Raw genomic sequence first — 23,337 nt, 5'->3', positions numbered from 1 at the left:
CCTACAATGGTATTCCTACCACACATTAGGAACACTTTTCAACTTTATGATTTTGTCTTAAAAACATTTAATATGTCACGCGGCTTACAATGTAAAAGGCACAAGAAGTACACGGGAACACGTGCCCTCCCCCGACACCCATCTGTCTGCTCCTCCCCGGCAGCAAGCCTCTCACCACCCACTCTGCATACCCGTGACTGGACAACTGGCCACTCCGCTCCTTCTCCCTTCTGGGGCGCGGCACAGACGTCAGACCGCTACTTAGGGCTGACACACGAAATGCATGACATCCAGTGTCATGTGCAGTGTTTGAGACAGACACTAAAAAGATGCTGTTTTAGCTGAAACTCGCATTTGTTTGGGTGTCCTGAATTTTACTCGCCAACCCTGGCACCCTGCAGTATGACTCACTGTTCTGTGTCTTGTCTGCAAGCAAGTTCTCTGGAAGGGTCTACAGCTGAAGGGAAACAGCGCATCCTGAACAGATGAGAGCGAATGTGTCCTTGGGCACCAGTTTTTACTGCGCAGCTCCACACACTCAGGGGAGCTCCGGGAAGCAGTCTGTGGTGCTAATGCCTCTTTTCTGTGGTCTGCTGGGTGGGGGGTTCATCTCCAGAAGGCTGACTAGGGAGCCCCCACATCCCAGGCACGGTGCTGGGTGCCAGAGAGGAGCCATTAGCGAGTGCAGAGCCACACTCCACAGAGCTTACATCCAGTGAAAGCGATGCAGTGGTGAAGAGATTATCAAAGCTTACTGAAGCAAACCTTGCGCATAGTTCTCTAACTCTACTGGGAAAACACCAGCGCTCCTCCGCCAGGACTGGCACGGAGGGAAGAGCGCTCTGGGCCCGTGTGCTCATGGGGTGGCAGAGGAAGAGGCACTCTCCTCCCGACCGCTCCATTGCTTAGACTGGGACACTAACAAACACGTGAGAACAGTCAGAGAGTTCCCTTCGGACACAAGATAGCAAAACATGCTTTAGACTCTCCTGTGTGTACATACATATAGCAAAATAAGCAAAAAACACGACTTGTTCCTGTTACAAAAAAACACCAAGTTCCAAGTTTGGTTAATATCCAATGAAAATGTGCATGATCAGTTTAGAGAAGATTCAATTGAAATAAGATGTTAAAAGGTAAATAAACGTTATACAGCATGGGAAAGTACTCAATTATCACAACATGTAAAAAACAGTTTGAAACATAACAACAGACAGAGAAGAAGCATTTCCATAAGACCAGCATCAGCTATACCATTCAGAACGACAGAGACACACAGGCCTAAGGAACACGTCCTGTGAAAGTGCGGCTCTGCCAGCATGAAGAAATGACCTCCGACCTGAGAGCGGGGGGCCTGGGAACACCTGAGACCTGCTCACAGGTAAGCTCCTTCCCCACAACAAAGACCACCCCTGGGAGCGAAGGCCCCGTGCAGGGTCCAGATAGGCGGCCTTGGATTTACGGCATGGCTCCTGTCAGCCGTGACCACGAGGCCACCCTCCTGCCTCTCAGCCTCGGTCTCTTTCTCTTGTCACCCTCAGTGGCCTCCTTCCCTCCTCCCCTCCCCCCTTATTCTGGGGGGTGGGGTGAGGGGAGAAAAAGGGAAACAGCTCTCTCCCTTCTTTAGTCCAAGTTTCACTTAAGACAGCCTGAGTAAAGGAATCGGACATTTTTGCAAAATATGCTTCTTAGTATTAAGTTAATTCTGGATATGGAATACTTAGTATATATGAATAAAATGCCAGTACACTGAATTTCTTAAAATAAGTCATTTTTACCCATGCAGAAACTAACCCACAAACTGTCTGCTCAGTTAGCCGGGTCCAGCCCGTGCAGTCCCATGAGTGCTCTAGCTAGAGAGGGGTAAGTAGGAAGCAGAGCGTTACCTTCGTGAGTGGGACAGCTGTGGTAGGCAGAGAGACCCCTTCTCCCTAGGGTCCGAACGCATGCAGGGGACCCCGGTGAAGGCAGCGTCAGCAGGGCAGAGGTGTGCAGAGCACGTGGGCAGGAGGAGAGAGACAGAGAGGTGAGCTGCAGTGAGACAGGGCACCCCACGTGAGTGCATTCACCCCCCCAGCTTTCAGGGCACAAGGCCAGGACAGCAGTACTCGCTCTGGACAGTGTGTTTCAGAGACAACGCAGACTGCTAAGGAAAGCACCAGGACAACAGGTGAGTGAGTCAGCAGGGGCAGAAGAGCAAGTTAGTGAACCTTCTAGAAGACCAGCACCCCCCTCGGCTCCTTCTGTTGAGAGAAAACAGTCAAATCCATAGTGAAGGGTAAAGTGACTTGTTAGCCTGGTTTCTCCAAACGACAGTGCAAGCGCGTGCCTGCACGTGGAAGACCTCGCCCGCCTCTCCAGGACCTCAGCTGCTTGAGGACAGGTGCCTGCCTGAGGACACACCCAGTGGAAATACATAACTTGTCTATTCTCACCAAGTCAGCACTTACAAATGCTATTTGCTTGTAAATGGGAAACAAACCGTTCTCTCCCGTGCTGACGGCAACAGAGCAAACTTAGAGAGACAGCACAAACCAGTGAAAAGAGCACAGCTCTGGGGTAGGACCTCAATCCAGCACTGGGTGCTGCCACCAACCATCTGCTCACCCCTACTAGACTGCCAGCAGACCTGCGTTTTAGGCACTTGTGCAAGAAACATAGCTCCCCAGCAGGCAGGGAGAGTACTGAGGAGTGATGTAGGATGAGACAGAGCCCCTGGGACTCTGCAGACTGTACTAGCAGCAGCTCTCGGCATGACACCTGCCTGAGGCAGGCGCACCCTCCTCCACCCTGGCGCCCACGGCCCAGCCCACAGCAGAAGCTCGGGAAGCTTGGACCAAAGGTAGCAGAAGACCTGGTCAAAGGAAGTGTACAAACAAGCGTGAAACATTGGCCTCTGCCAACATTTGGTGAAGAGTAGTCCCAAACTAACATTCACCTAGCCTCTATTATCTCTCCACGCCTGCAAAAAACTTTATGCACGGCATCACCCGGGAGGCCGTAAGTATGAAACAAGCAGCCAGAACAGCGATTCTCACCAGAATGTGAGCTCCCGAGTCGGAGGGTTAACCTGTTTGTCAGTGCTCCCTCTCCCAGGCCCAGAACGGTGCGGGACACACTCAAGTGTTCAGTAACCACCTGCCTGTCAACTAAGTGACAAATGAATCCTCACCGTCTCTGCTGCCACCAACATCAACTTCCCATTATTCACCTGAAAATTATTCCATGATGGCCATTTATCAATTCTCTGAACTAGTAATACTCCTAAATCCTCAAAAATTTTGATTTAGAGAAAACAAAATCATTAATTTCTAGCATGTAATGCAAAATTTTCAACAACAGACCCAATGCCCAAAGATCCTAAAAAAATTTAAGTTCAAAAACAAACGGCTGTCTCCTAGTTGCTGATCACTGCCTCAGATAATGCATTCACACACGCTAGAGCACAGGTGGCAAACACAAGGCCCGCCACCTTGTTTCTACCTGGCAGCAGCGCCAGCCGAGCTCGCTTAACTGTTAAGGAGCAGTTACATTTATACAGTCCTAAAGTCACATTTGGCCCTTTGAAGGCAACCACGAGGCTGATGTGGCCCCCAGTAAAAATGAGTTTGACACCCCTGGGCTAGAGACACATCATAAATACAAGTTTCTAAACCACGGTGAGAAACCAAAAGTTTAAATTAACTTTTTAGCCAGAGAACTGAGGGACAAAGCAACTGACACTTTCCTCCCAAACAGCTAGTCAGTTAAAAACCCTCCAACATAATTAAGTATAAAAACCACGACCTGCAGCACACGGTCACTGAGAAGTGGTTTGTATCAGTCAAACGACACCACTTCTTCTGCATCCATGTAAGCTGGTTGTGTCCTAAGACTGCACCACAGCCAACTCCCAGTCACAATCTTGTTGATAAACATAAACACTCAGGAGTCAAAGCAGAGAGTAACGCAACTCCTGTCCAAGGAGCCACAGCACAGAGGCCTACACACCGGGTGGGTTTTCAGCTCTTTCTGTAATGACTGGAAGAGCTTTATTTAAAAGCAGTTCTCGGGGAAGCAATGGTCTGTTTTCCATAGCGTATTACATGTAATACAGGTCGCATATTAGTATTTTAACCAAATAAGGAATGGGGAAGTTTTTCTCGGTAATAAATATATATCACACTGATGCAAATATATACATACACATACACACACACTACTTACAGATGTGTGTGCATGAAACATTACTTCAAGAATGTCGATGTATTTCTCAACCTGATGGTTCACTTACAGCAACAGTGTTGGTTAAGAGAGTTCTATAAACAAAATATTTAGAGGACTAACATGAAAATAAACTCAGTCTACTATCATTTCAAAACCAAACAAATATCCTTCCTCTCACAGATGGAGTTCTTAAATGCACTGTTAAATTTAAAGATGGTCTTTTCAGAAACTGCTCATAAACAGTGTAATATGTACACACTTACCTCTAAGAATCTGCCCCAAGAGGAGTACATCTCACTTTAACATTTTTAGTAGATTAAGTATCTTACAAGGTTATTTTGAAAAAAAATTTAAAGGGGATTAGATCAATTCAACCTCTCCTTCAGTCTCTATATTCACTTTTTCGGCTTTTGTTTGGCAATACTAATTTCTGCCTACGTGAAGTTTACTCCTATGTGTGAAAGTACGTACCTTATGACCTTGAGGCTTTGTTTTTTTTAAAAAAATAGATGTCATCTTATGAGGGTTCCTCTGCTAAAAATCAATGGTCTATGCAGGGCTGTCAGCCAGCAGAAAGGCCTGCTTTAAACACACTGCTCACCTGGGCTCAGCTCCACCAGGTAGGGCAGCTTCTCAGGCGGCAGCGCAGAGCCGTAGCCAGACCCATCCACTCGCTCCTTCCCCCTGGAGGGCTTCCCGTCCAGGTGCTTCCTCGTCTTCTTTGGGATGTGGTCTGGCGGCCTCCTCTTCAACTGAAAGACTAAAACCCCTGCAACAGCGACACTGCCCGTCAGGAGCCAGACTCAAGCCCGTGGGGCCGGCCAACTGGCAGGCAGGCACTCACAGAGCCATCAAGAAAACGCAGCTCAAAAGCACCTCCTGCGGCACAACCGTGTGGGGCTTATCCAGGTGTGCTTCTCCTCAACAAAGACACTGGTCTCCCGATGTGTTGTGATGAGCACCAACAAGCAGTTTGCGATGATGTCTATTTCACATGAACCACCACCCAGTGAACAGTACATATATTTGCACACACACACAACACGTTCACACACAAATATGTGTCTGGCAGATTTTCATTTAATTCAACCGAACTAACTCCGAATTCAAAGGAATTTAACTCTGAAAAGTTGAACTTTATGCCGTCTAGGAAAAGCACTAAGCCAGAGCACTTCTGAAACTCCCGAACCACAGGCAGTGCTGACAGCGCTAACTGGCAGCACATCCCCGCATGCTCGCTGATGTGCAGGCCGCCCACAGAGCAGCAGTTAGCTGGTGATGGGCATCTGAGGGCAAGAAAGCCATCCAATCAAAACACAGCTCCACTATTTCACTGCTCTGAAATAATGGGAGGACACTGCTTGCTTTGTGAAAAGTCTGGGCTCACTTTTGAAATAGCTGAATTACTGGACAATCTGCAGGGCAGCAGGCTGTTTTATCATCACCAACCTGCCCCAACCCACCAGTCCCTCTGGCCAGCACGGCAAGGGTCCCAGTACTGGCGCAACAACCTCCCGCCAGCTGAGACACGGCAGGCCTACTGAGCATGGCAGTCTGCTCTAGGGCCACACACGCGGCTGCCACTGAGTGTGGCCCTTGGACCCAGAGGAGGGCCTCGGAGCCAGCCCAGGAAGTCAGTCCAGGAAGGTGGGCAGCCCGCCCTGCAAGCAGCATCAGAAACCACTGCCCCGATCACCTGGTCCACCCCCAGCTAACTGGAGCAGCTGGGGGCCAGGCACACACCCCAGGAAGAATTCATCAGCAAAGAAAACTCTTCACCTCTGTCACTGGGCCACTCCCTGAAGATTTGTAAGGGACACTCGTCATCGTCAAGGATGATTTCTTTAGCACCTTTCTCATCAGAATGCTGGGCTCCAGGAGGAAGCATGACCTAAAGCAAAAAAGCAGCCACCTGTGACTGTGCCCAGGACGTGAGCCAGCAGGTATTTAAAGAGCTCATTTTAGGTAAATAAAGTCACTGCGAAATCAAACTGGTCAAACACTATGAACAATTCTCCAACTAGACCACCAAAAAAAGTGAAATAAAATAGTTCCTAATAAAAAGCTTTGCCAGCTTGACTAGGCCGTTTTTACCCACCTGCCTCTGGCCCCCCAAACAAGTAGTCTGAGCATAAAACAAACAAACAAACTTCTACACGGAAGGACAGTGTGCGATGGTTAACTTGTGAGCAATTCTTAAGAAAAGATCAGCAGCTGCTTTCGTGAGGCCTCTCTTCACGTGGGGCTCTCCCAGGACGACCGTCACAGAGCGGTGCAGCGGACGGCCCCTCCTCCGTGCAGGTGGTTGGTCTTCAGGAACACACTTTAATCAGACCGCTCAGATACGTTACAGGTCTACTCATCTGACACTGGTTTTTAATCATCTTTTTAAGGTACTGCATTACTATACTCTTAAGTAGCCCTAGCACCGCATCACTTTTTTCTGGTAGCCAAACAATCTTCTCCATTGTCCGAGAAAGCCCCCAGGGATGCGCCAGAGGGCAGGGTGGTGGCGCCCGCTGTGCTGTTGCTTATTCTAACTTAACGCTGACGCAACCGAGACCCGGTCACAGAAATCGGAAATGAAGCCAAATCACGGCCACCTGAGCTTCCTTTTAAGCCCACAGCTGACAGGGCAGTGTTGTCTCAATAGAATGTCACCCCTCCACGTGCCAGCATGCTCACACACCAAATGGTCAGGCCTTCCCACAGAGTCCTACCGCGTGTCTCTAAGCTACTTCAAGTTATCTTCACAGGGCAAGTGTATCACAACACACCCGCCTGCCAAAGTGACTGATCTTTCTTTGCTTTTTCTATTACATTTAATAACTTTGGCTCAGACCACACACTACTTCAAGATCTGGCCTCCACTCACCTCGGGCCATGGCATGTACCCTTGTGGATCCAGCCACACGAGACAACTCAGGAAGGAGTTCTCCGACCGGGCCGCACATTCATGCTTCCATCCCCTAACTTCCTAGCTACCACCTACCCCTCCACGCAGGAAGCCTTCTCCACCTTATTCTAATTTAAAAGCCCCCTGTTTGCGTTTCTCAGTCTTGGCCTCTCCGTCTCCCTTTATCATAAGCTCTTTTGAAGGCAGCTCTTATTTTCTATCCCAGCGTAGTATCTACCAAAGAAGAAAAACTTAAATATGTGTTCAGTAATAAAATAGGTAAAATAATACATTAATGAATGAGTATGGAAGAGCTACATACTACAGAAGTTACAAGATGACAAGCCAAGGAAACAAAAGAATATCTAGTCCAAAGTTAAAATAATAATCAACTCTTAATTTGTACAGCATAAGCTTGCAAAAGAAAATGTGCAAGAATATAATAAAAGAGACACCAAAATAATGAAAGCCTCAAAAGAAATCATCAAATGACCTTGACAGGAACTGTGAATAACAACCCAAAATAGGCTTTTATACCTTCATGACTCTGATTAACTTTCTGATCTCATCTGTACAAATTTGGCAAAAATTAAGACAAAAAAAAGTTATGAAGTTCATTATCACATATCATCTCAAATGCAACTTTATGAAACTGATTATTATTTAATAGATTTGCATACACTAGGGTCAAAAGTAAAACTTTTATCTCCAAGATATTATGGGTAGCTCTGACCACATCAACCAAGTGCTGGCTAATTCTGAATAGCAAAATGAAATTTATTTAAAAGTTGAACCTTCATGATAGACTTCACATAAGACAACATCATTAAATCAGACTTTCCTAAAGTTATCTATACATGCAAAATAACAATAGAAAGGATCTAAATCAAAATGTTAATAGCTGTGACCCTTTGGTACTATAACTATGGGCAATTTTTATTTCCAATTTGCCTTTTTACACTTTCTTTAAAACAGGAGCATATATTACTTTTGCAATGGAAGAGAGGATGTTTTCCCATGCATTTAACACACGGTTCCAGTTTTCCGATTCTCAGTTGTGCCATGGGAAGAAAACCAGCCCAGGCTCAACTTCATTTAAAGGTCACCGTCCCACTTAAAGGGCAAGCTCTTGCCCGTATTAACACGGGTCAGTGCCGCGTGGTGGGGACTCACCCGAGCAATGCAGTAATCCTTCGGGTTCTCTTTCTCCAGACCGTACTTCTCCAAGGCTTCAGCCACAGCGAAGTCGGCAGGGTCAGTAGTAGACAACAGGATTGTCTTGTAGGGGATATTTGGCTTTAAACTATCTGCATAGATCCTCAGTGTCCCACCTGGAAAACACCAGACACCTCTGAGCACAGCTTTAGTCCATTAATGGTGACAGCTAGCGTCTACAGTCACTTAAGAAAAGGGCACCTGAGTTCTAGTGGCAATGGATGCAAGGACGGAACGTAGACAGTTCCGTTCTCATGTCCTGTACAACAACACCCATTAGAAGCAAACAATCCTGTGTGACAAGCACTGCCCCATCCCCTCTTTGAGCCCAGATGGTATGTATGGTAGTGAACTGACTCCCACTGAGAGAGCCAGGGAGGAAGCAGGAAGGACTCCGGGGCCTGGTGGTGCTGCTCTTCTGCCTGCGCATCCCCATCTTTGGACCCACGTGCTGCCGGGCGCCTCTGTTCTCCACTCCCTCCTCCCCAACCTGAGACTTAAATAGAAACTCAGATCAGGTTAGATATCAACCCCATGGAATGAAGCAATTTAAAAAACTGGACTAGACACCAGGAGATTCAGGTGCTGGAGTCCACAGACTTTTCAAGAGGCGTCCGGCACCGAAGCACTGGAGCCCCTGTCCTTCCAGGGACTGCAAACCGCAGTGACACCCCCAGCTGGGAACCGACTTGGAGGGAAGAGAACCACCAGAGCAGAGTAATTTAAGTACGTTGAGGTTTTCTCTGTTTCTGTGCAGCTGCATGCAATGCCACATGGACGCTTCGACACTTCTGGGGTCAGAATGTGCTTTCTACTGGTGAGGGAACTGCACCCGGACAACACGCCGCCAGCGACAGAGGAGCAAACACTGGGAAGCTTTAAATCCACGACTCATGAGAACTCTTCCCAAACCACTGCTCACCTGTGGGTGATACCGAGGTCAGGATTTCTGTCCCGCCCCCCCTCCCGAAAAACCTGGACCTGGACCTCATCTCACTGAGGCAACGGAGAAACAGGAGGTAAAAATGGTGGGCAGCACCACAGGGTGTACTCAGCAAAACCTACAAAAACCACCTAGGGTTCTTGTTTTTAAAAACAAACCAACGAATAAGCAAACTGGGAGGTAAAATAAAAGAAAAGGAGGTTTTAGAATGAAAGACATGAAAGACTGAGCTGCGGTATGTAGGTTTCACTTGATTCCTGGCTTAAACCAAAGAATTCCCTGAGCCAAACAGGAAAATCTGAACAGCAACTAGGTATTGATGTTATTAAGGAATTACTGTTGATTCTTTTGTATGTGATAACAGTACTGTGGTTTTGGTTTTGAGGAATCCTTACCTTACAGGAAAACATACCGAAATATTTATGGAAGAAATAACGAGAAATTTGGGATTTGCTTCAAAATACTACAGATTAGGAAAGGGAGTAATACGTGAGGGGGCAGAGATGAAACATGGGTTGCTAATTACAGAAGCATGATAAGGCTCCCCTGGGGAGTTCACTGCGTCTTTCTCTCCTGTTTTGTACACATTTGAAATTTGCCAGAATTAAGGGAAAAAAAGAGCCATGCAGGAAAAACGTGTAAGGAGACGCATCTCTCTGTGAACAGTGCTCTTACACTTAAGCCAGCGCTGATTTTGCACAGACACGACACATATTTGCTAGCAGGCCACCTCCCCCACAAATTTAACTTAGCAAGGCCTCACGCATGTATAAAAAGTATAATTAAATAAAACCCTTTCCTATAATCCAGCAGAAAAACAACTGGAAACCCGTACCTGAATCGGGCCGTCCGTCTGAGCTGCGGAACTCCTGCATCCTCTTCTCCAGCTTCTGCTGCCTGCGCCGTTTCATCACCACCTCGGGGTTGGAAATGGTGCGCGTGAAGCTCGTCTCGGGCATGTCTTTGTAAACCTCCGCAGCCAGGCGGGAATTCTCACTGGGAGGGAAAAGAGGACAACAAAAACGCTGCGAAGTCTTCTATCAGGAACAGCACAATCGTCCACGGGCTGTGTCTGTGCCCTGCACAGGCCTGCTGTGCACTGTTGCTGCCATGCTGTAACTAGTCGCTATGGATACAGGGTACAGTTTCTCTCACATCAAGCTAATATGCTGAATTAGGCAGAAATTTATAATTAAAATTCTATAGAGAGTTCATTCAATTTAATTACTGTGTATTGACAACGCTAAAAGAAAAATGTATAGCACTGGCTGGTGTGGCTCAGCGGATTGAGTGCTGGCTTGTGAACCAAAGGGTCACCGGTTTGATTCCCAGTCAAGGGCACATGCCTGGGTTGCTGGCCAGGTCCCCAGCAGGGGGCACGTGAGAGGCAACCACACATTAATGTTTTTCTCCCTCTCTTTCCCCTTCCTTTCCCCATGTCTAAAATTAAATAAATAAAATCTTAAAAAAAGAGAAAAATGTATAAATTATACGTTTCAGTAATTTCCACCCATGTTATCCTAAAATAGACAAAATGAAAATGAGATTGACTATACTTTAGGTTTTTTAACTAAAAGATTTACCAGTGTTCACTTTCTTGAGGCTGTTTTCAAACGGAAATAAAGTTGACCAACTTAAACCATTTTAAGTAGCCAACCTTAACATAAATAATGTAACACCTAATAAACCAAGATGATAAATAAAACAGCCCTGACTGGCGTAGCACAGTGGGTTGGGCATCATCCTGCAAACCGAAAGGTCTCTGGTTCTATTCCCAGTCAGGGCCCATGCCTGGGTTGGGGGCAGCAGGAGGAAACGGATCGATGTTTCTCTCACACATCGATGTTTTTCTCTCTCTCTCTCCCTCCCTTCCCCTCTCTCTAAAACTAAATAAATAAAATGTTTAAAAAATAATTGATAAATAAAACAAACCTTGGCCTACATTTTAATCTCTTCTTTTCTTTGGTATTTCTCACATACGAGCAACACTTACACAAGTTCTTTTTCTCATATAACCACACTAAACAGCGTCTTACTCTGTAATACTACTCCCAAGAGCTCACGTTCCTTCCATAAGCCTCACTGCCTCACAAATTAATGGCTAAATCCACAGGAAGACAACGTAAAATGGGCTCAAATTCCACTCTAAAGTCAATGTCATTCATTGACAAACGGTTAATATCTCCAATACATACAGAACACTTTGAATCAATCAAAAGAGAAGAAAAAAAGACCTGAAGAGGTCACAGCAACAAAAGAGTAAATGTAAGCAGCTAATGAAGGTGAGAAAGATGGCCATCTCGTGAACGATACAATAAACTCACTTTACTGAAGACAGCCCCTACCGCAGAGAGAGGGCCCTATCCTGTGGCAGCCAACAGTCACAGAGCACGAGGCGAGGAGAGGCTGCAGGAGGCCCCGGGCGAGTGTGGCCAGCGAAGCGCCCGAGCGGTACATCTAAGATGCACCCTGAGGAGGGAGGCAGGAGGCCCTGATGCTCTGGAACAAGGACAGTCAGTGCGGTACAAGCACAGTGGGACGACACATGTCGTCAGCAACAAATCTCGACACACAAGAGCCAGAGTTCACCCAAATCAACGTCTTCACTGACAGTCTGCTACAGGCAAAACACCTGGCTCAGGGTGCGAAGAAAACAGTGTTTCCAAAAGTCACTTACACGTCATCCCCTTGGAATGGCCTGTCGTCTTTTTCGGATGCTTGTCTCATTGCCTCTTTCTCTCTCTTCTTCTTCTCCTTCTTTTCTTTCTTTGAGAGAGTTCTCTTGAAGTTCTGGATAACACCTTCTTTTTCCTGCTTTTCAGGTCCATTGCTCTGAACCTTCTGATGAAAGGAACAAGATCACAATGCAGGCCACTACGCCGAATCCCACCAACCTAGTTCAAGGCTGAGCTCAGTCCACCCCACACTCTACAGCCCGAAGCCCAGCGCGGGTGCCAGGTGCAGCGCAAATGCCCTCCCACTGGACTGCCAGAGCCGGGAGCGTGCTCGTCAAATCTCAATGACTTCTACACCCACTACCTGTGCATCTCACTCTGCGTAAGTTTTACCACCAAACAGAACTGAAGAGCAGTCAAGCAGCCAAAGAGAAAACCAAACCCAGTAAGAAAACTGAGGTGAGAATCATGAAATCTGATTTCAAAAGTAAAAATCCAAATAATTTACACCAAGTAATATGAGTAAAAGAAACCTATGAAAATATGGAACTAAGCATTTAAATCACTATTTATTTTATAGATTTTTTAACTTCAAAAGAAATGTTAAGAGTAGCTATAATAAATCAGCTTTTAATAAAGCAAAGTTTTTAGGTATCTTCGTATGTGTTCGTCCTAATTCACAGCATGGCCTGCCCGCAGACGACACAGAGACACGTTCTGGATGTAGGTGAACAGGCTGACTGCTGGATAACCACAAAGAGTGGTTTTCTGCTGGGGAAGAGCCGCCTTCCAGCGACGGCAGCACCCACACACCCACCACAGCCCCTCCACACCAGCCCAGCCCCGGGATGGATTCCGTGGCCACGGGAGCACATGCCAGCAGACGCCACAGTGCAGAATGAATCACAAATCCCCAGTCCCACTTCTACGTGCACAGTGCTTCCAACACGACAGTCGCTGGGTCATGCTAACCTGGGAGGCCACGAATGCATCTCTGTGTGTCTAAGACCCCAGCATGGAGCACGGGTGTCACACAAACCAAACGAGAACTTGCTGCTGCCAAAGGGAATAATGGCAGTCCTTCCCCCATATGTTGGGGAAAAAACTAAATAGAGCATTTTTTCCCAAATATTCTTAATGTTTGCATTTGCTATCACTAGTCAGCACTGAATGCTCCTATAAGATGACCCATGACTTCACACAGAATTGGAGTTTTCCAAACTGTATCACTTTGACACTGTACTCCACACGGGATGGCAGCGCAGGAGTCCCAGACATGCCACCTAGCACCCGAGCGTGCTTCAGTCACCACCGTTATGTCACCCAAAGAAACCTCAGGAAGTTCTCTCACCCCCAACCTTACAACATAACGTGAAAAAGGCTCCAATGTGCCTTATTAAGCTGCAGCTGAAAGCTCACGTGTAAATAGGTTATTAAAGTTTTATTTTGACTTCTGATTCTCATTAAAGTACTCTGACTGTAACTGGGGGGGAGGAAGACTGTAGCTATTACTTGAGCATTCAACCTCGTAGTAACTGAAGTTTACACAACTCTTCCTTAAAAAACTACGGAGCAATACTTGGGATTATTCCCTGAAATAGAGGATGAAGCAGGGAGAGGCTGGGCTACTTTTAAATTACTTCCTGGAAAAAAGGGTGAAGAGCACTCCCGGAAGAGAAGCAGAGCGAGAGCTGCAGGAGCCCCGAGGGCCCACCTTCAGGAGGCCAGCGTCGTTCTCGTTCTTCAGGACAAATCGGCCCTCTCGGTCGTCTTTGTTCCAATTCAACTGCACAACAAGAGGTTTCTCGTCTATGTCTAATCTTCTTTCTTCTTCAGAACACGAAACGAGAGAAAGGGAAGCCATGGTTACTTAATGGCTTTAGCTAACACAACATTCTGATATGCATTTGCTTTTATAAACAAAACACCTGATTTCGTTTATACTTGCTGACAGACTGAAACGCAATTCGAAATATGACATGAGAGTCGGAATGATTAACTCGGTGTCTCGTTGGGGCTGTGTGTACACCACTACCACGCACCCTGTGCAGACCCTGACCAGGGACGGCTTCCCATGACACTCGGGCTCTCCCTGGGAAAATGGGAGACACGCACACGGACTGCGAAGAAAACACAAAGCACGCAAAACCCAGCTATAAGCCTGTTTCTGTAAATAACATGATCTCAGCTGCCAACAGGAAAATAAGGGAATAATGTCACTATCACAGAAGTGCCACTGTTTCACAGGAGACCTTTCATCTCATATTAATGTTACATGCTATCAAGAAATGGCAATGACTCACGTGGCAGCATCAGTCTTGGAAGTGATTACTCTTTTTCTGACTTTGTACATCTGACCCTTCTCTCCAAAACTCACCATCCTCAACCCTCACATCCCCTTCCCCCGTGAAGCTACCACCCCCTGCTCTCTGTTATGATCAGGTGCTCAGTTCAGTGCAGGCCATCCCTGCATCAGAAACCTAACAGCCTCGGCACACAGGCCAGGAAAAGGGCAGCCCGCGGGGACTCCCGAGAGCTCCAGGCAGCCTGACCCCACTAGAAGCCTGCAGCTGGCAGAGGTCACCCAGCTGACTGTGTGTGTACAATGTGCCAAATGAGGGCAGCAAAGAGGAGGCAGAATAACTGTGGTACAGGAAGCAAGGCTTACCAGGGTAAATTTAAAAGACAAACAGACCTATAGAAGCATTTAGTAAATAACACATGTAAACAGTAATGTTAATTATCAGCATACAAGCATAACAAGTTCTAAATTATTTTATCAACTGAAAACATGAGAAATGAAAATCAGAGTGATATGTCAGTAATTGGATCAAGAAGTTTGAAATTCCTGCTACAAACCAAAATGACCAAGATGCTCTTGTGAAATCTGTACTAGAGAAAAATCCTTCACACTGGATTTAGAGAACGTTAAGAACAATTTCATCTAAAACACAAAAGTAAACAAAAACCAGGGTGAGGTGCCCTAGCGCACACGTGCCCACCACAGAGTGTCAAGGTCGTCGGGGTCCTATGCACCTGTCGCCCCAATGTGTCTCCAGCTGACTCGGGGGGGGGCCCTACCATCCACAAGGACAGCATCAGGGGCTCCCCAAGGGCCAAGCCCCAGCGCTCACTAGGGAGCATTTCAAACCTCCACAGGAATAGCCCCTCCTGTGGGACGCTGCCCCGGCCCACACAAGAAGGTGTGCCGCCCTCTGCGCAGGGATCCCATGGGTGTCACGCTGGGTTTGTGCGGTGCCGTATGGAACCACAAGCACTGCCCCAGACCCATGTGAGCAGGAAACAAGAGCGGCAGGGCCCACGGGCAGAGGCACCCCCTGCAGGGAGTAGCAGCAATCAGGGATGGAATGAGAATCCCTTCATTTTATGCACACTAGTTTTTCAAACAAATCTAAGAAAATCTAAAGAAAAACGGTTCTTTTAAGAAATCGAAATCATTCTACTCTTAGCTATCCAATTCGACCTTGCACTGTATCACCACACAAACTGCACTTGGCGGCGGCCTCGAAGAGCCAAACAGAACAACAGAAGGTAGCTGCGAGTGAGGGGCCGTCTCCTCCTCGGCATGGTTCTGAGCTGGAGGCGACACTCGGCCTCAGACACCCGTCCAGAGTGGAGGCCGTCCTCTGTGGTCAAACCAAGTTCTGGCGATACCCTCATACCCTTACAAACAGTGATAGCCTGCCGTGGCCTACGTTATATATAATATATACATATATATGTGTGTATATATATACATATTCTACCAGGAGCAAAAGGGTTCGGCCATACTTGAACTCCACACATTACAAAAAGTTTTGCCCAATTTCAAATTTACAAAGGAAGGTGTATTTTTGAAGTAAAAAAATAAAATAAAATTATGTTCCAAAAGGATTTGTGGATAGAACTTAAGTATTCAAATTGGGTTTATGTTAGGTATAATCGTTTATTTCCTTCAGTAACTGGATTGTTTTACAGGTGACTCAGCATTTTTAAAGCACTCAAATGTATAAGTTTCTACATTTCTAATCAGTTCAATTTAAACTGTCATTCGATAGAGATATATGGGATATTTTCAGGTATTTCAAATATTGAAACAAAGAGATTACTAAGCAGGTACTTCAGAGCTGCCGCAAGAGGCCCCAGTCGCCCCAACAGTAATAAAACCAGGCTGTTTCACACTGCAAGACGGTTACAGTCAGAGTGACACCCGTCCCCTACTGAACGGGGCTATGATGAACTGCACTATCACAACATCCACAAAAGAGACACTATTTCTCCAAAAACAAGCAGCTTACTGTGCCATCCACGGAGGTGACTCTCAGAGCAGCTGGAGAATTTTACTCCTGAGGGGCCGGGCGCCCTGCCTGCCTCTGCAGAAACACGCACACGCACTCTCACTGGACGCGCAGGAGCCCCTCGGCCTGCCCGGGGAGACTGCGAGCACCTCGGCGGAGTGGCAGGACTGCGAGCACCGCGCCTGCACCCACGACACACTGACCTCCGCTGACGTGCACTTCGTAGAGCGAGTACTTGGGAGATGACAGCATGCGCATGTCGGGCCGGAACTTCTCGGCCAGGGTCTCGATGACATCCTGAGTGGTGGCAGTGCTGGAGACCCGAATGCACTTGGTGGCAAAGTTGCCAGCAGCTTTATCTTGAAAATAAAACCTCATCACTCCATGGAATTCCAAATCCTACAAGAAAACAAAGTCACACATTTTTAAGAAACAGCATTCTGAAAAGATGCGCTTTTTATAATAATAAATGAAAAGGCGATTCACCACTTTTTAAAATGTTTCGTTACCTTAAACACCTGAAACAGAAACTAAGACATGGGACCTTGGTCTTCACAGTGAACTATGTGATGCGGACGAGCTAGGTACGATTTCTCTCTGCCTCACTTGTGTCCGTGGAAGGTATTGGCAGCAGAGGAGCTGACATCAGTGACAACCAACATTCATGGATTCTTCAAGTTCCAGGTACACCAGGACATGCACTATTTCATTAACTGGCTCTTTAACACAAGCCAGTTAAGCAGGCACTAGTATGAGACTCCATGTTCAAGATTTGGTCGTTAAAAGTCTCAACGTTTAAGTGTCTTGCTCAGGCAGTCAGATGACAAACCCAGCTCTGAACCCGGACCCAGCGACCTCCCACTTCTGCCTGGCTCAGCCTCTACCCTGTTGCGAATGTGAGTGAAGGGCAACCCAACTTTGTGAAGACCATGGTGACTAATTTTTAGTACAAACTACTTGCCCTCAAGTCAACAAACGCCACTTCGATTGTTCCCCCTTACTTCTCGAGAAAACTGCAGAAGCATCCTACTCGCAGGCCAGAGCCCAGACAGCCCTGGGATGCTCTTCCCACTACTAACCAGTTAGAACACAGTTTATGTAGGTGAGGTTCCATGAGTTTAAGGCCCTTTGCTATGTACCGTATTTTGCTGTGTATAATGCCCACTTTTTGTCCAAATTTTTGAGGGAAAAGTAAAGATGTGTATTATACATAGGTAGTACTAATTCTGTATCTATAAAAAGTTTTTAATTCTTTTATCTGTGATTATGTGTTAAAAGTGTAACTCTAGGAAGCAATAACAATATCTGTATATAAAATAATACCCTGGAATAGGATAATCAGTTTTGTTTCTAAATATAAATTAAAAAAAAAAAAAAAAACAGCTTTCTTTCCTGAAAGTTTGGGCCAAAAAAGTGGGTGTGCATTATACACAGGAGCGCATTATACACAGCAAAATACGGTAAGTAACCTAAGACTCTCAGTGGTCCGTAGCCCACACGCTGGGACCACAGCTGCTGAGGGAACCTGTGCTTGTTTGCCGGGCCACACGTCATCGGGGTATACGAGGGGTAAGGCCCAGCGCTCCTGCTGCGGCTCCGCTCGACTCACCCCAATACATCCCGTCACTCCACCTTCAGCAGACACCCCAAATCCACCCCAAATCTTGTGAAAACTAAGTCAGACTGTGTTGTTCCTAAGCTCTTCTCTTTCTACAGCTTCCTAAGTCTCTCAGATGTCAAATCGGTACCACACTTAAGCTTTCCTCTACTTCCCCCCAATCCACTAGCTCTTCTTCACTGATAATTATGACTTAACAAGCATTTCTTTGAAGTGTGGAAAATGGGATATTAGAATGCGGTTAACTGTATCAACTACATGAAAATTACACCAGAAAATGAGACAATATGGGACATGTCTGGCCCCCACATTTTACTATGCTTGTCCAGAAAAAAATACAGGGGTCAGTGCGCACGTGTGCTAGAAACCAGCTAGAAACCAACGAGGCACGGTTCTGGGTTGCAGCAGGGCCCTGGTGGCAGGGGTTGGGCCTGGGGCCTTCACGAGTCAGCAGAGCTGGAGGCTGTGTGAGCAGGAGCCCTGCTCAGCCCCCTCCACATTACGCAAACTCTGTCCGCCTGCACCCAGCAGTAGAACCTGCGTGGCAGAGCGCAGGAGGGAGGCACCTGGGCCACAGAGCCGACCGGCTCCTGCTCTTCCTGCTGCGCCCTGTGCTAGCGAAACCTCCATGCCCCCGGTGCTCCTCGCCCACCACCCTCCTAACTGCCCCATGCTCCGCCGTCAGCTTTACTTGCCTCACTACCCCCTCCAGAGGCCCTTGAAACAGCACTCTAGAAAAAAAAAATCACTCATAAATTTAGTTATATACATTTAAGTTTTTATCCTGGGAGTCATATTTTTACCCTAAGACTCTGAGACTCTCACCGCCGCTACCCTGGAATCATCTTCGTATGATACGTTTCAGCCACAAATGTTAAATGGCACAACCACCCTGGCTCTTCCAAAGGATCGCTCTTCCAGAATAATTTAAACCAAAAAGGCAAATTAACATCCAAAGGAACTCGATCATTTTGCTAAAGGACTAGTTTTACAACATTTGTGAAGAGAAAAAAACAGCTATATGTACATGTACAGGTCCCCAAAGACACAAAAGCACCAGTTTCTCAGAGATTTGTTCAAAAACAATTCCAACCTCCCAGATGTTCAGGAGACCCATCACCTGGGACTGGGAGGGAATGCTCAGCTTAGTCATCCTCATGAAAACCCCTGACATGCCCATAACCGCCCTTCACAGGCCGAAGGGAACCACAATTGTCCAGCCTCCATGATGGACGCACCTCAGCTACTGATCTTCCATAAAAGGTTGAAATAAATAACTATTAATTTAGTTTGCTGGTTACCTTAACATTACACAGAACAGCTAAGTATAGTTGTTACTAGAATATTCCCTTAATAAAATAAATGAGTATCCTGTTCAACTATTCAGCCAACTATAAATTTGGCTGATGTGACTTTATCAAACCTGAGAAGACTGATAAAATCGAGTCCCTAAACCTAAACATTGGTGTGTAGTGGCTGAAATAACAAACAATACTAACTGTAACTAGCATATATTAAATGCTACCAACTACTAAGACCAGCAGACCAGCATTTGATTCCCCCAACTAGGACAGAGGCACTATGATGACGCTGCTACACAGCAATGGGGGTCTGCAGTGGTCCCCTCACTCACCGCAACCCCCTGGCCAGCCTTGGGGCAGGGCAGGACTGCGACGCGGACAGCACCCGCCCCCAGAACCCTGCCTTTCAACCTCCAGGCTCTGCAGTCATTTGAAGGGAGTGGACACTCATTTTCTTCTCTTCTCTAGAACAGACTGGAGAGGCACTCCAGAAGAAGTAAGGGATAGATGAACAGGAAAAAGGAGTCTGAGGTTCAGGGAGGCGGTGACCTGCCAAGACCGCCTCCCCAGTCAGACCGGCTGCAGGGACTGCATTCCTGAAGCCCACACCGCAGTCTGAAGCTCGGCCTGCACTCCACAAGGGGCCCAGCAGTCTCTGAGCTGGCCCAGCACCCGCCACAGTGAAGACCCTGGGACAGAAACAAGCTGGCATTCCAACTTAACAGCTGTATCTCTGAGTTCGGCGTTTAATGTGTATGAGCTCAAGTGCCCCTGCTCTGTAAGCTTGTCTGGAGGAGTTAACAAACTACAGAAGCACCCAGCCAGCGCTCCTCCGCCAGCCTCTACTGCAGCCTCTGCTACAGGGCTGCGCCTTCCGAAGAAAAGCATTCCAGCAACAGCATCTGATTCTCCCAGTTGTGGCCGCCTGTTTCCAACTGATAAGAGCTCTGAACAGGAAGCTTTACATTTCTAAGAGCGAACCATGAAGTCTCATGACAGGCTAATATTTCTGATAATGTCATACATTTTACAAAGACAAATGTTTCCCTAAAAATAGCACTTCCTCCTTAGTGCTGGTTATACAAACCACCCAGGAGAAAACAAGATCTAAAATTAAAAAACACGGTTGCAGGCCTCCGGTATCTCAGCAAAGTGCCAGCTGTTGGAGGCAAACTTCCAGGAGCAACAGTGTTTGGAGCAGGCAGGACAGTGGCTGCCCGGGACCCTTCGTCACTGCAGCGCGCCGAGTGTCAACTAACTGCAGTACTTCAACTCAAAGGGAAGGAAAAGGCAGGACAGCAATCACCTGTTCCCTTCCTTATGTTTGTTTTCCTGATGGGAAAACAAGTTTCTTTTTTCTCTAAACTTATATATTTACCTTTGCACAAACTTTCCCCTGAGAAATATCATCACCCATGATTATTACAACAGAAATGGAACACTACTTGGGGTTGACTTAATGACAACTTTTACTGTTTATCATGAAGAATACAACAGGCAAAACAACAAAGCCAAACCCATGAAAGGCCAGAAGGCCGTTTTATAAAATTGCTGAAGAGCAATGCAAGAAGCAAACAAAGACGGAGACTCCTTTCCACCACATTATCAGCATCCCATTAATTAATGACATTGATAATCACTTGGTCTTCTCGCCCACACTGGTAAAAACTCACCAGGGCCACCCCAGGCTCCTTCCGCTCACTCGGATCAGAGACACCTGGTCCAAGCTTCAAGGGGCCAGCCATGCCGAAGCCATTTTCCAGCCCCCACATCCAGCACTTGTTTGAAATCGGTTTCCTAGACAGCAGTAAACCGATTCCAACCCCACACAGGCAGCTACCACGCCGACTCCCGTGGGGGAGCCACTGCTGCTGCGCGCACGCACGCACACACACACACACACACTAGCTACTAACACAGAAAACAAGCAACTGGACAGTAGCCATCTCACATTTTTAAAAACAGTAATAACATCTGAGTATTAATAGTTTAGGTAGAAGGCAGAAAAATTCCTGAAGTATGGGTTTTCTGGAATCTTATATAAACATTGTTTTTAAAATGCTAGTACTTCAAGAACACTCTTTAAAATTATATGCGTCTCATTACCTAAACCTCACACAAGACGAACAATACCTCAGAAAATTTGAAAGAAACAACAGCTATGCAGACCTTCCCTGCACTCAGGCTCTCTCTGCCTGCGGCATTTGTGCCCAGGAGCCGTGCCCCAACTCTGCCCCCCACGCCCCATTCCCAGGCACTGGCAGCTCCTCTAAACCCTGTTTTCTTTTTTGTTAAAAATAATTTGTTTTACATTACGGCTGACATACAACACTGTATTACTTTCAGGTGCACAGCAGCGATTCCACATTTATATAAACGCTACGTGTTCTAACAGCAGTAATTCCACTACTTTAGAAACATCTGATTTCCCAAACTACAAGAGTTTGCTATAAAAAAAAAAATCAACTGAATGAATTTGCTTCATAGGAAACCACCTTTTGAGAAAACCACAGGGTACAGGCTGAGTTTCGTCTGTTAGCACAGGCCGCATTCAGACCCCAAGCACTGCCACGATGAGGCGGACTTTGCCAGTCTGCCCCCACCGTCCCGGGCGGGCCCAGTGCGGACCCTCACAGGCACTGCTGCCCCCCTCACCTGAGAGCCACTACTCCCGACCCACAACCACAGCCAGGAAGGGAGTCCACTCTACACCCATGTACACGTATTTGGTCTTTATAATCAAGTGATCCCATCAAATATTTTTGCCTCTAAATCTCTTAACACATCACAACGCACACCTGTTCAATGGTGAGCCAGCTACAGTACTTGTAACGTCTGGATGCTAGTTCACCAAAGCTGAGAAACCTCAAGTTCACTGAAAATGGAGAAGAGTCACCTTTCAGGGGAAGAGCAGCAGTTTTCTGGGTTAAAAACCCCATCTAGCACCGCGCCCCCACAAGGAGCTCTCCCCTTTGGGAACTCTGACAGAAACCCGTCCAGTACTCAAATACCTAAACACTGTAAGGCAAAAATGGTCTCTGCCAGAAAACACAGCCTGCTGCAAAATCCAATGAGCCAACATATTTTTAAAAAATGCCTCAGTTGTAACTGCCAACATCATCTACCGAACGACTGACCGCTCACAGCCGCCACCACAGCTGGCTGACAGGGCGAACTGACTCGGAGCTGTGCTGCTCGGCTCCAGCGGAATCAGAAACCCACCCAGCCCCTCAGTCAGCAGTACGGGAGGTTAGAAAGTTAGTTTTGCTCACAGTGCTCTTAAAATGTTTTAATCTCTGTATCTGAGTAACGACCACACAAATATATACGCGGGTTTGAAAGATGATCTATTAAAGAACATTCCGACCCTGCGAGACAGAAGGGCAATGAGCACATTTGTGAACGATGAACACGCCTGGGTTTCTAACGTGACCCTTAAATACTGCATTTGTACGAACGCCCCCACACACAACAACCCTACACGCCACCTGTGCGGTCCAGAGGCTATAACCCATTTTACCACAGGCTCTTTAGAAATCTGGTGAAGCCTAGGAATCTGCTCTCAGAACAAAAATTTAAGTGCATAAAATAGAATACAAAGGAAACAATTCCATTAAAGCACAATTATCAAAATATTAAAACCTGTGGCACAGTAATGTAAGTGCTCTTACCAACACATTAAATAAGAGCTAGAGCCAGTTTGCACAGCTCTAGTACTGAAGTAGATAGGAGTGTAAACTCCTAAGTGATGAAAATGCCAAACCCTAGTCAGAGGTAATAAAAGTTTGTTTACTGGAAACAAAGACGTAATTATTCTCCCATCCATGTTCAGAGACCCTGCGAACTCTGTTACTAGACTTCCAGTTAGGAAGCCATGAACCCAGCCCAGCGATGCTGAACTCCCCTTCTCGCCGAGCAGTGCACCCACCCCCTGTTCGGCTGCACAGCTGGCAAGTGCTGCCTTACACAAAAGCAAAATTCATTTCATGCAGCTACCCTCTGGTGTCATTTAGACCTCTCTTCAAACTGTGGCTTATGATCACTTTTTTCCAATTATTAATGAAATGGAACAGAGTGATACAGGTTTCTGCTAGGTACCGTGCACCCCGGGCAAGGAAACAGGACAAGAACTGGTTTGTGAAACTTAATTCATTACTTCTGTGGACAACCTGAGCTACAAGGTAA

The 23,337-nt window shown here is 46.7% G+C and overlaps 1 protein-coding gene across 18 annotated transcripts in view; it reads right to left on the bottom strand.

Moving 5' to 3' along the window:
- Positions 1-23,337, bottom strand: part of AFDN (afadin, adherens junction formation factor) — a 108,692-nt gene that overhangs the window by 65,253 nt on the left and 20,102 nt on the right. For 8 of the 18 annotated variants that reach the window (XM_053914316.1, XM_053914319.2, XM_053914320.2 and 5 more), the window contains 8 exons: positions 16,437-16,632; positions 13,650-13,765; positions 11,938-12,101; positions 10,096-10,256; positions 8,276-8,433; positions 5,986-6,097; positions 4,808-4,975; positions 1,887-1,931 (listed from right to left, as the gene is read on the bottom strand). In XM_053914316.1, the coding sequence (XP_053770291.1) occupies positions 1,887-1,931; positions 4,808-4,975; positions 5,986-6,097; positions 8,276-8,433; positions 10,096-10,256; positions 11,938-12,101; positions 13,650-13,765; positions 16,437-16,632 (1,120 nt within the window). Of the gene's footprint in view, positions 1-1,886; positions 1,932-4,807; positions 4,976-5,985; positions 6,098-8,275; positions 8,434-10,095; positions 10,257-11,937; positions 12,102-13,649; positions 13,766-16,436; positions 16,635-23,337 lie in introns of those variants that run through there. The other 10 variants (XM_053914323.1, XM_053914324.1, XM_053914325.1 and 7 more) reach the window with 6 other exon arrangements.

This window comes from Desmodus rotundus, chromosome 11 (genome assembly GCF_022682495.2).
Source record: "Desmodus rotundus isolate HL8 chromosome 11, HLdesRot8A.1, whole genome shotgun sequence".
In the NCBI taxonomy this organism is placed as follows: domain Eukaryota; kingdom Metazoa; phylum Chordata; class Mammalia; order Chiroptera; family Phyllostomidae; genus Desmodus; species Desmodus rotundus.
The sequence above is the reverse complement of the archived record's forward strand: the minus strand, read 5'-3'. Positions and strand labels throughout refer to the sequence as shown.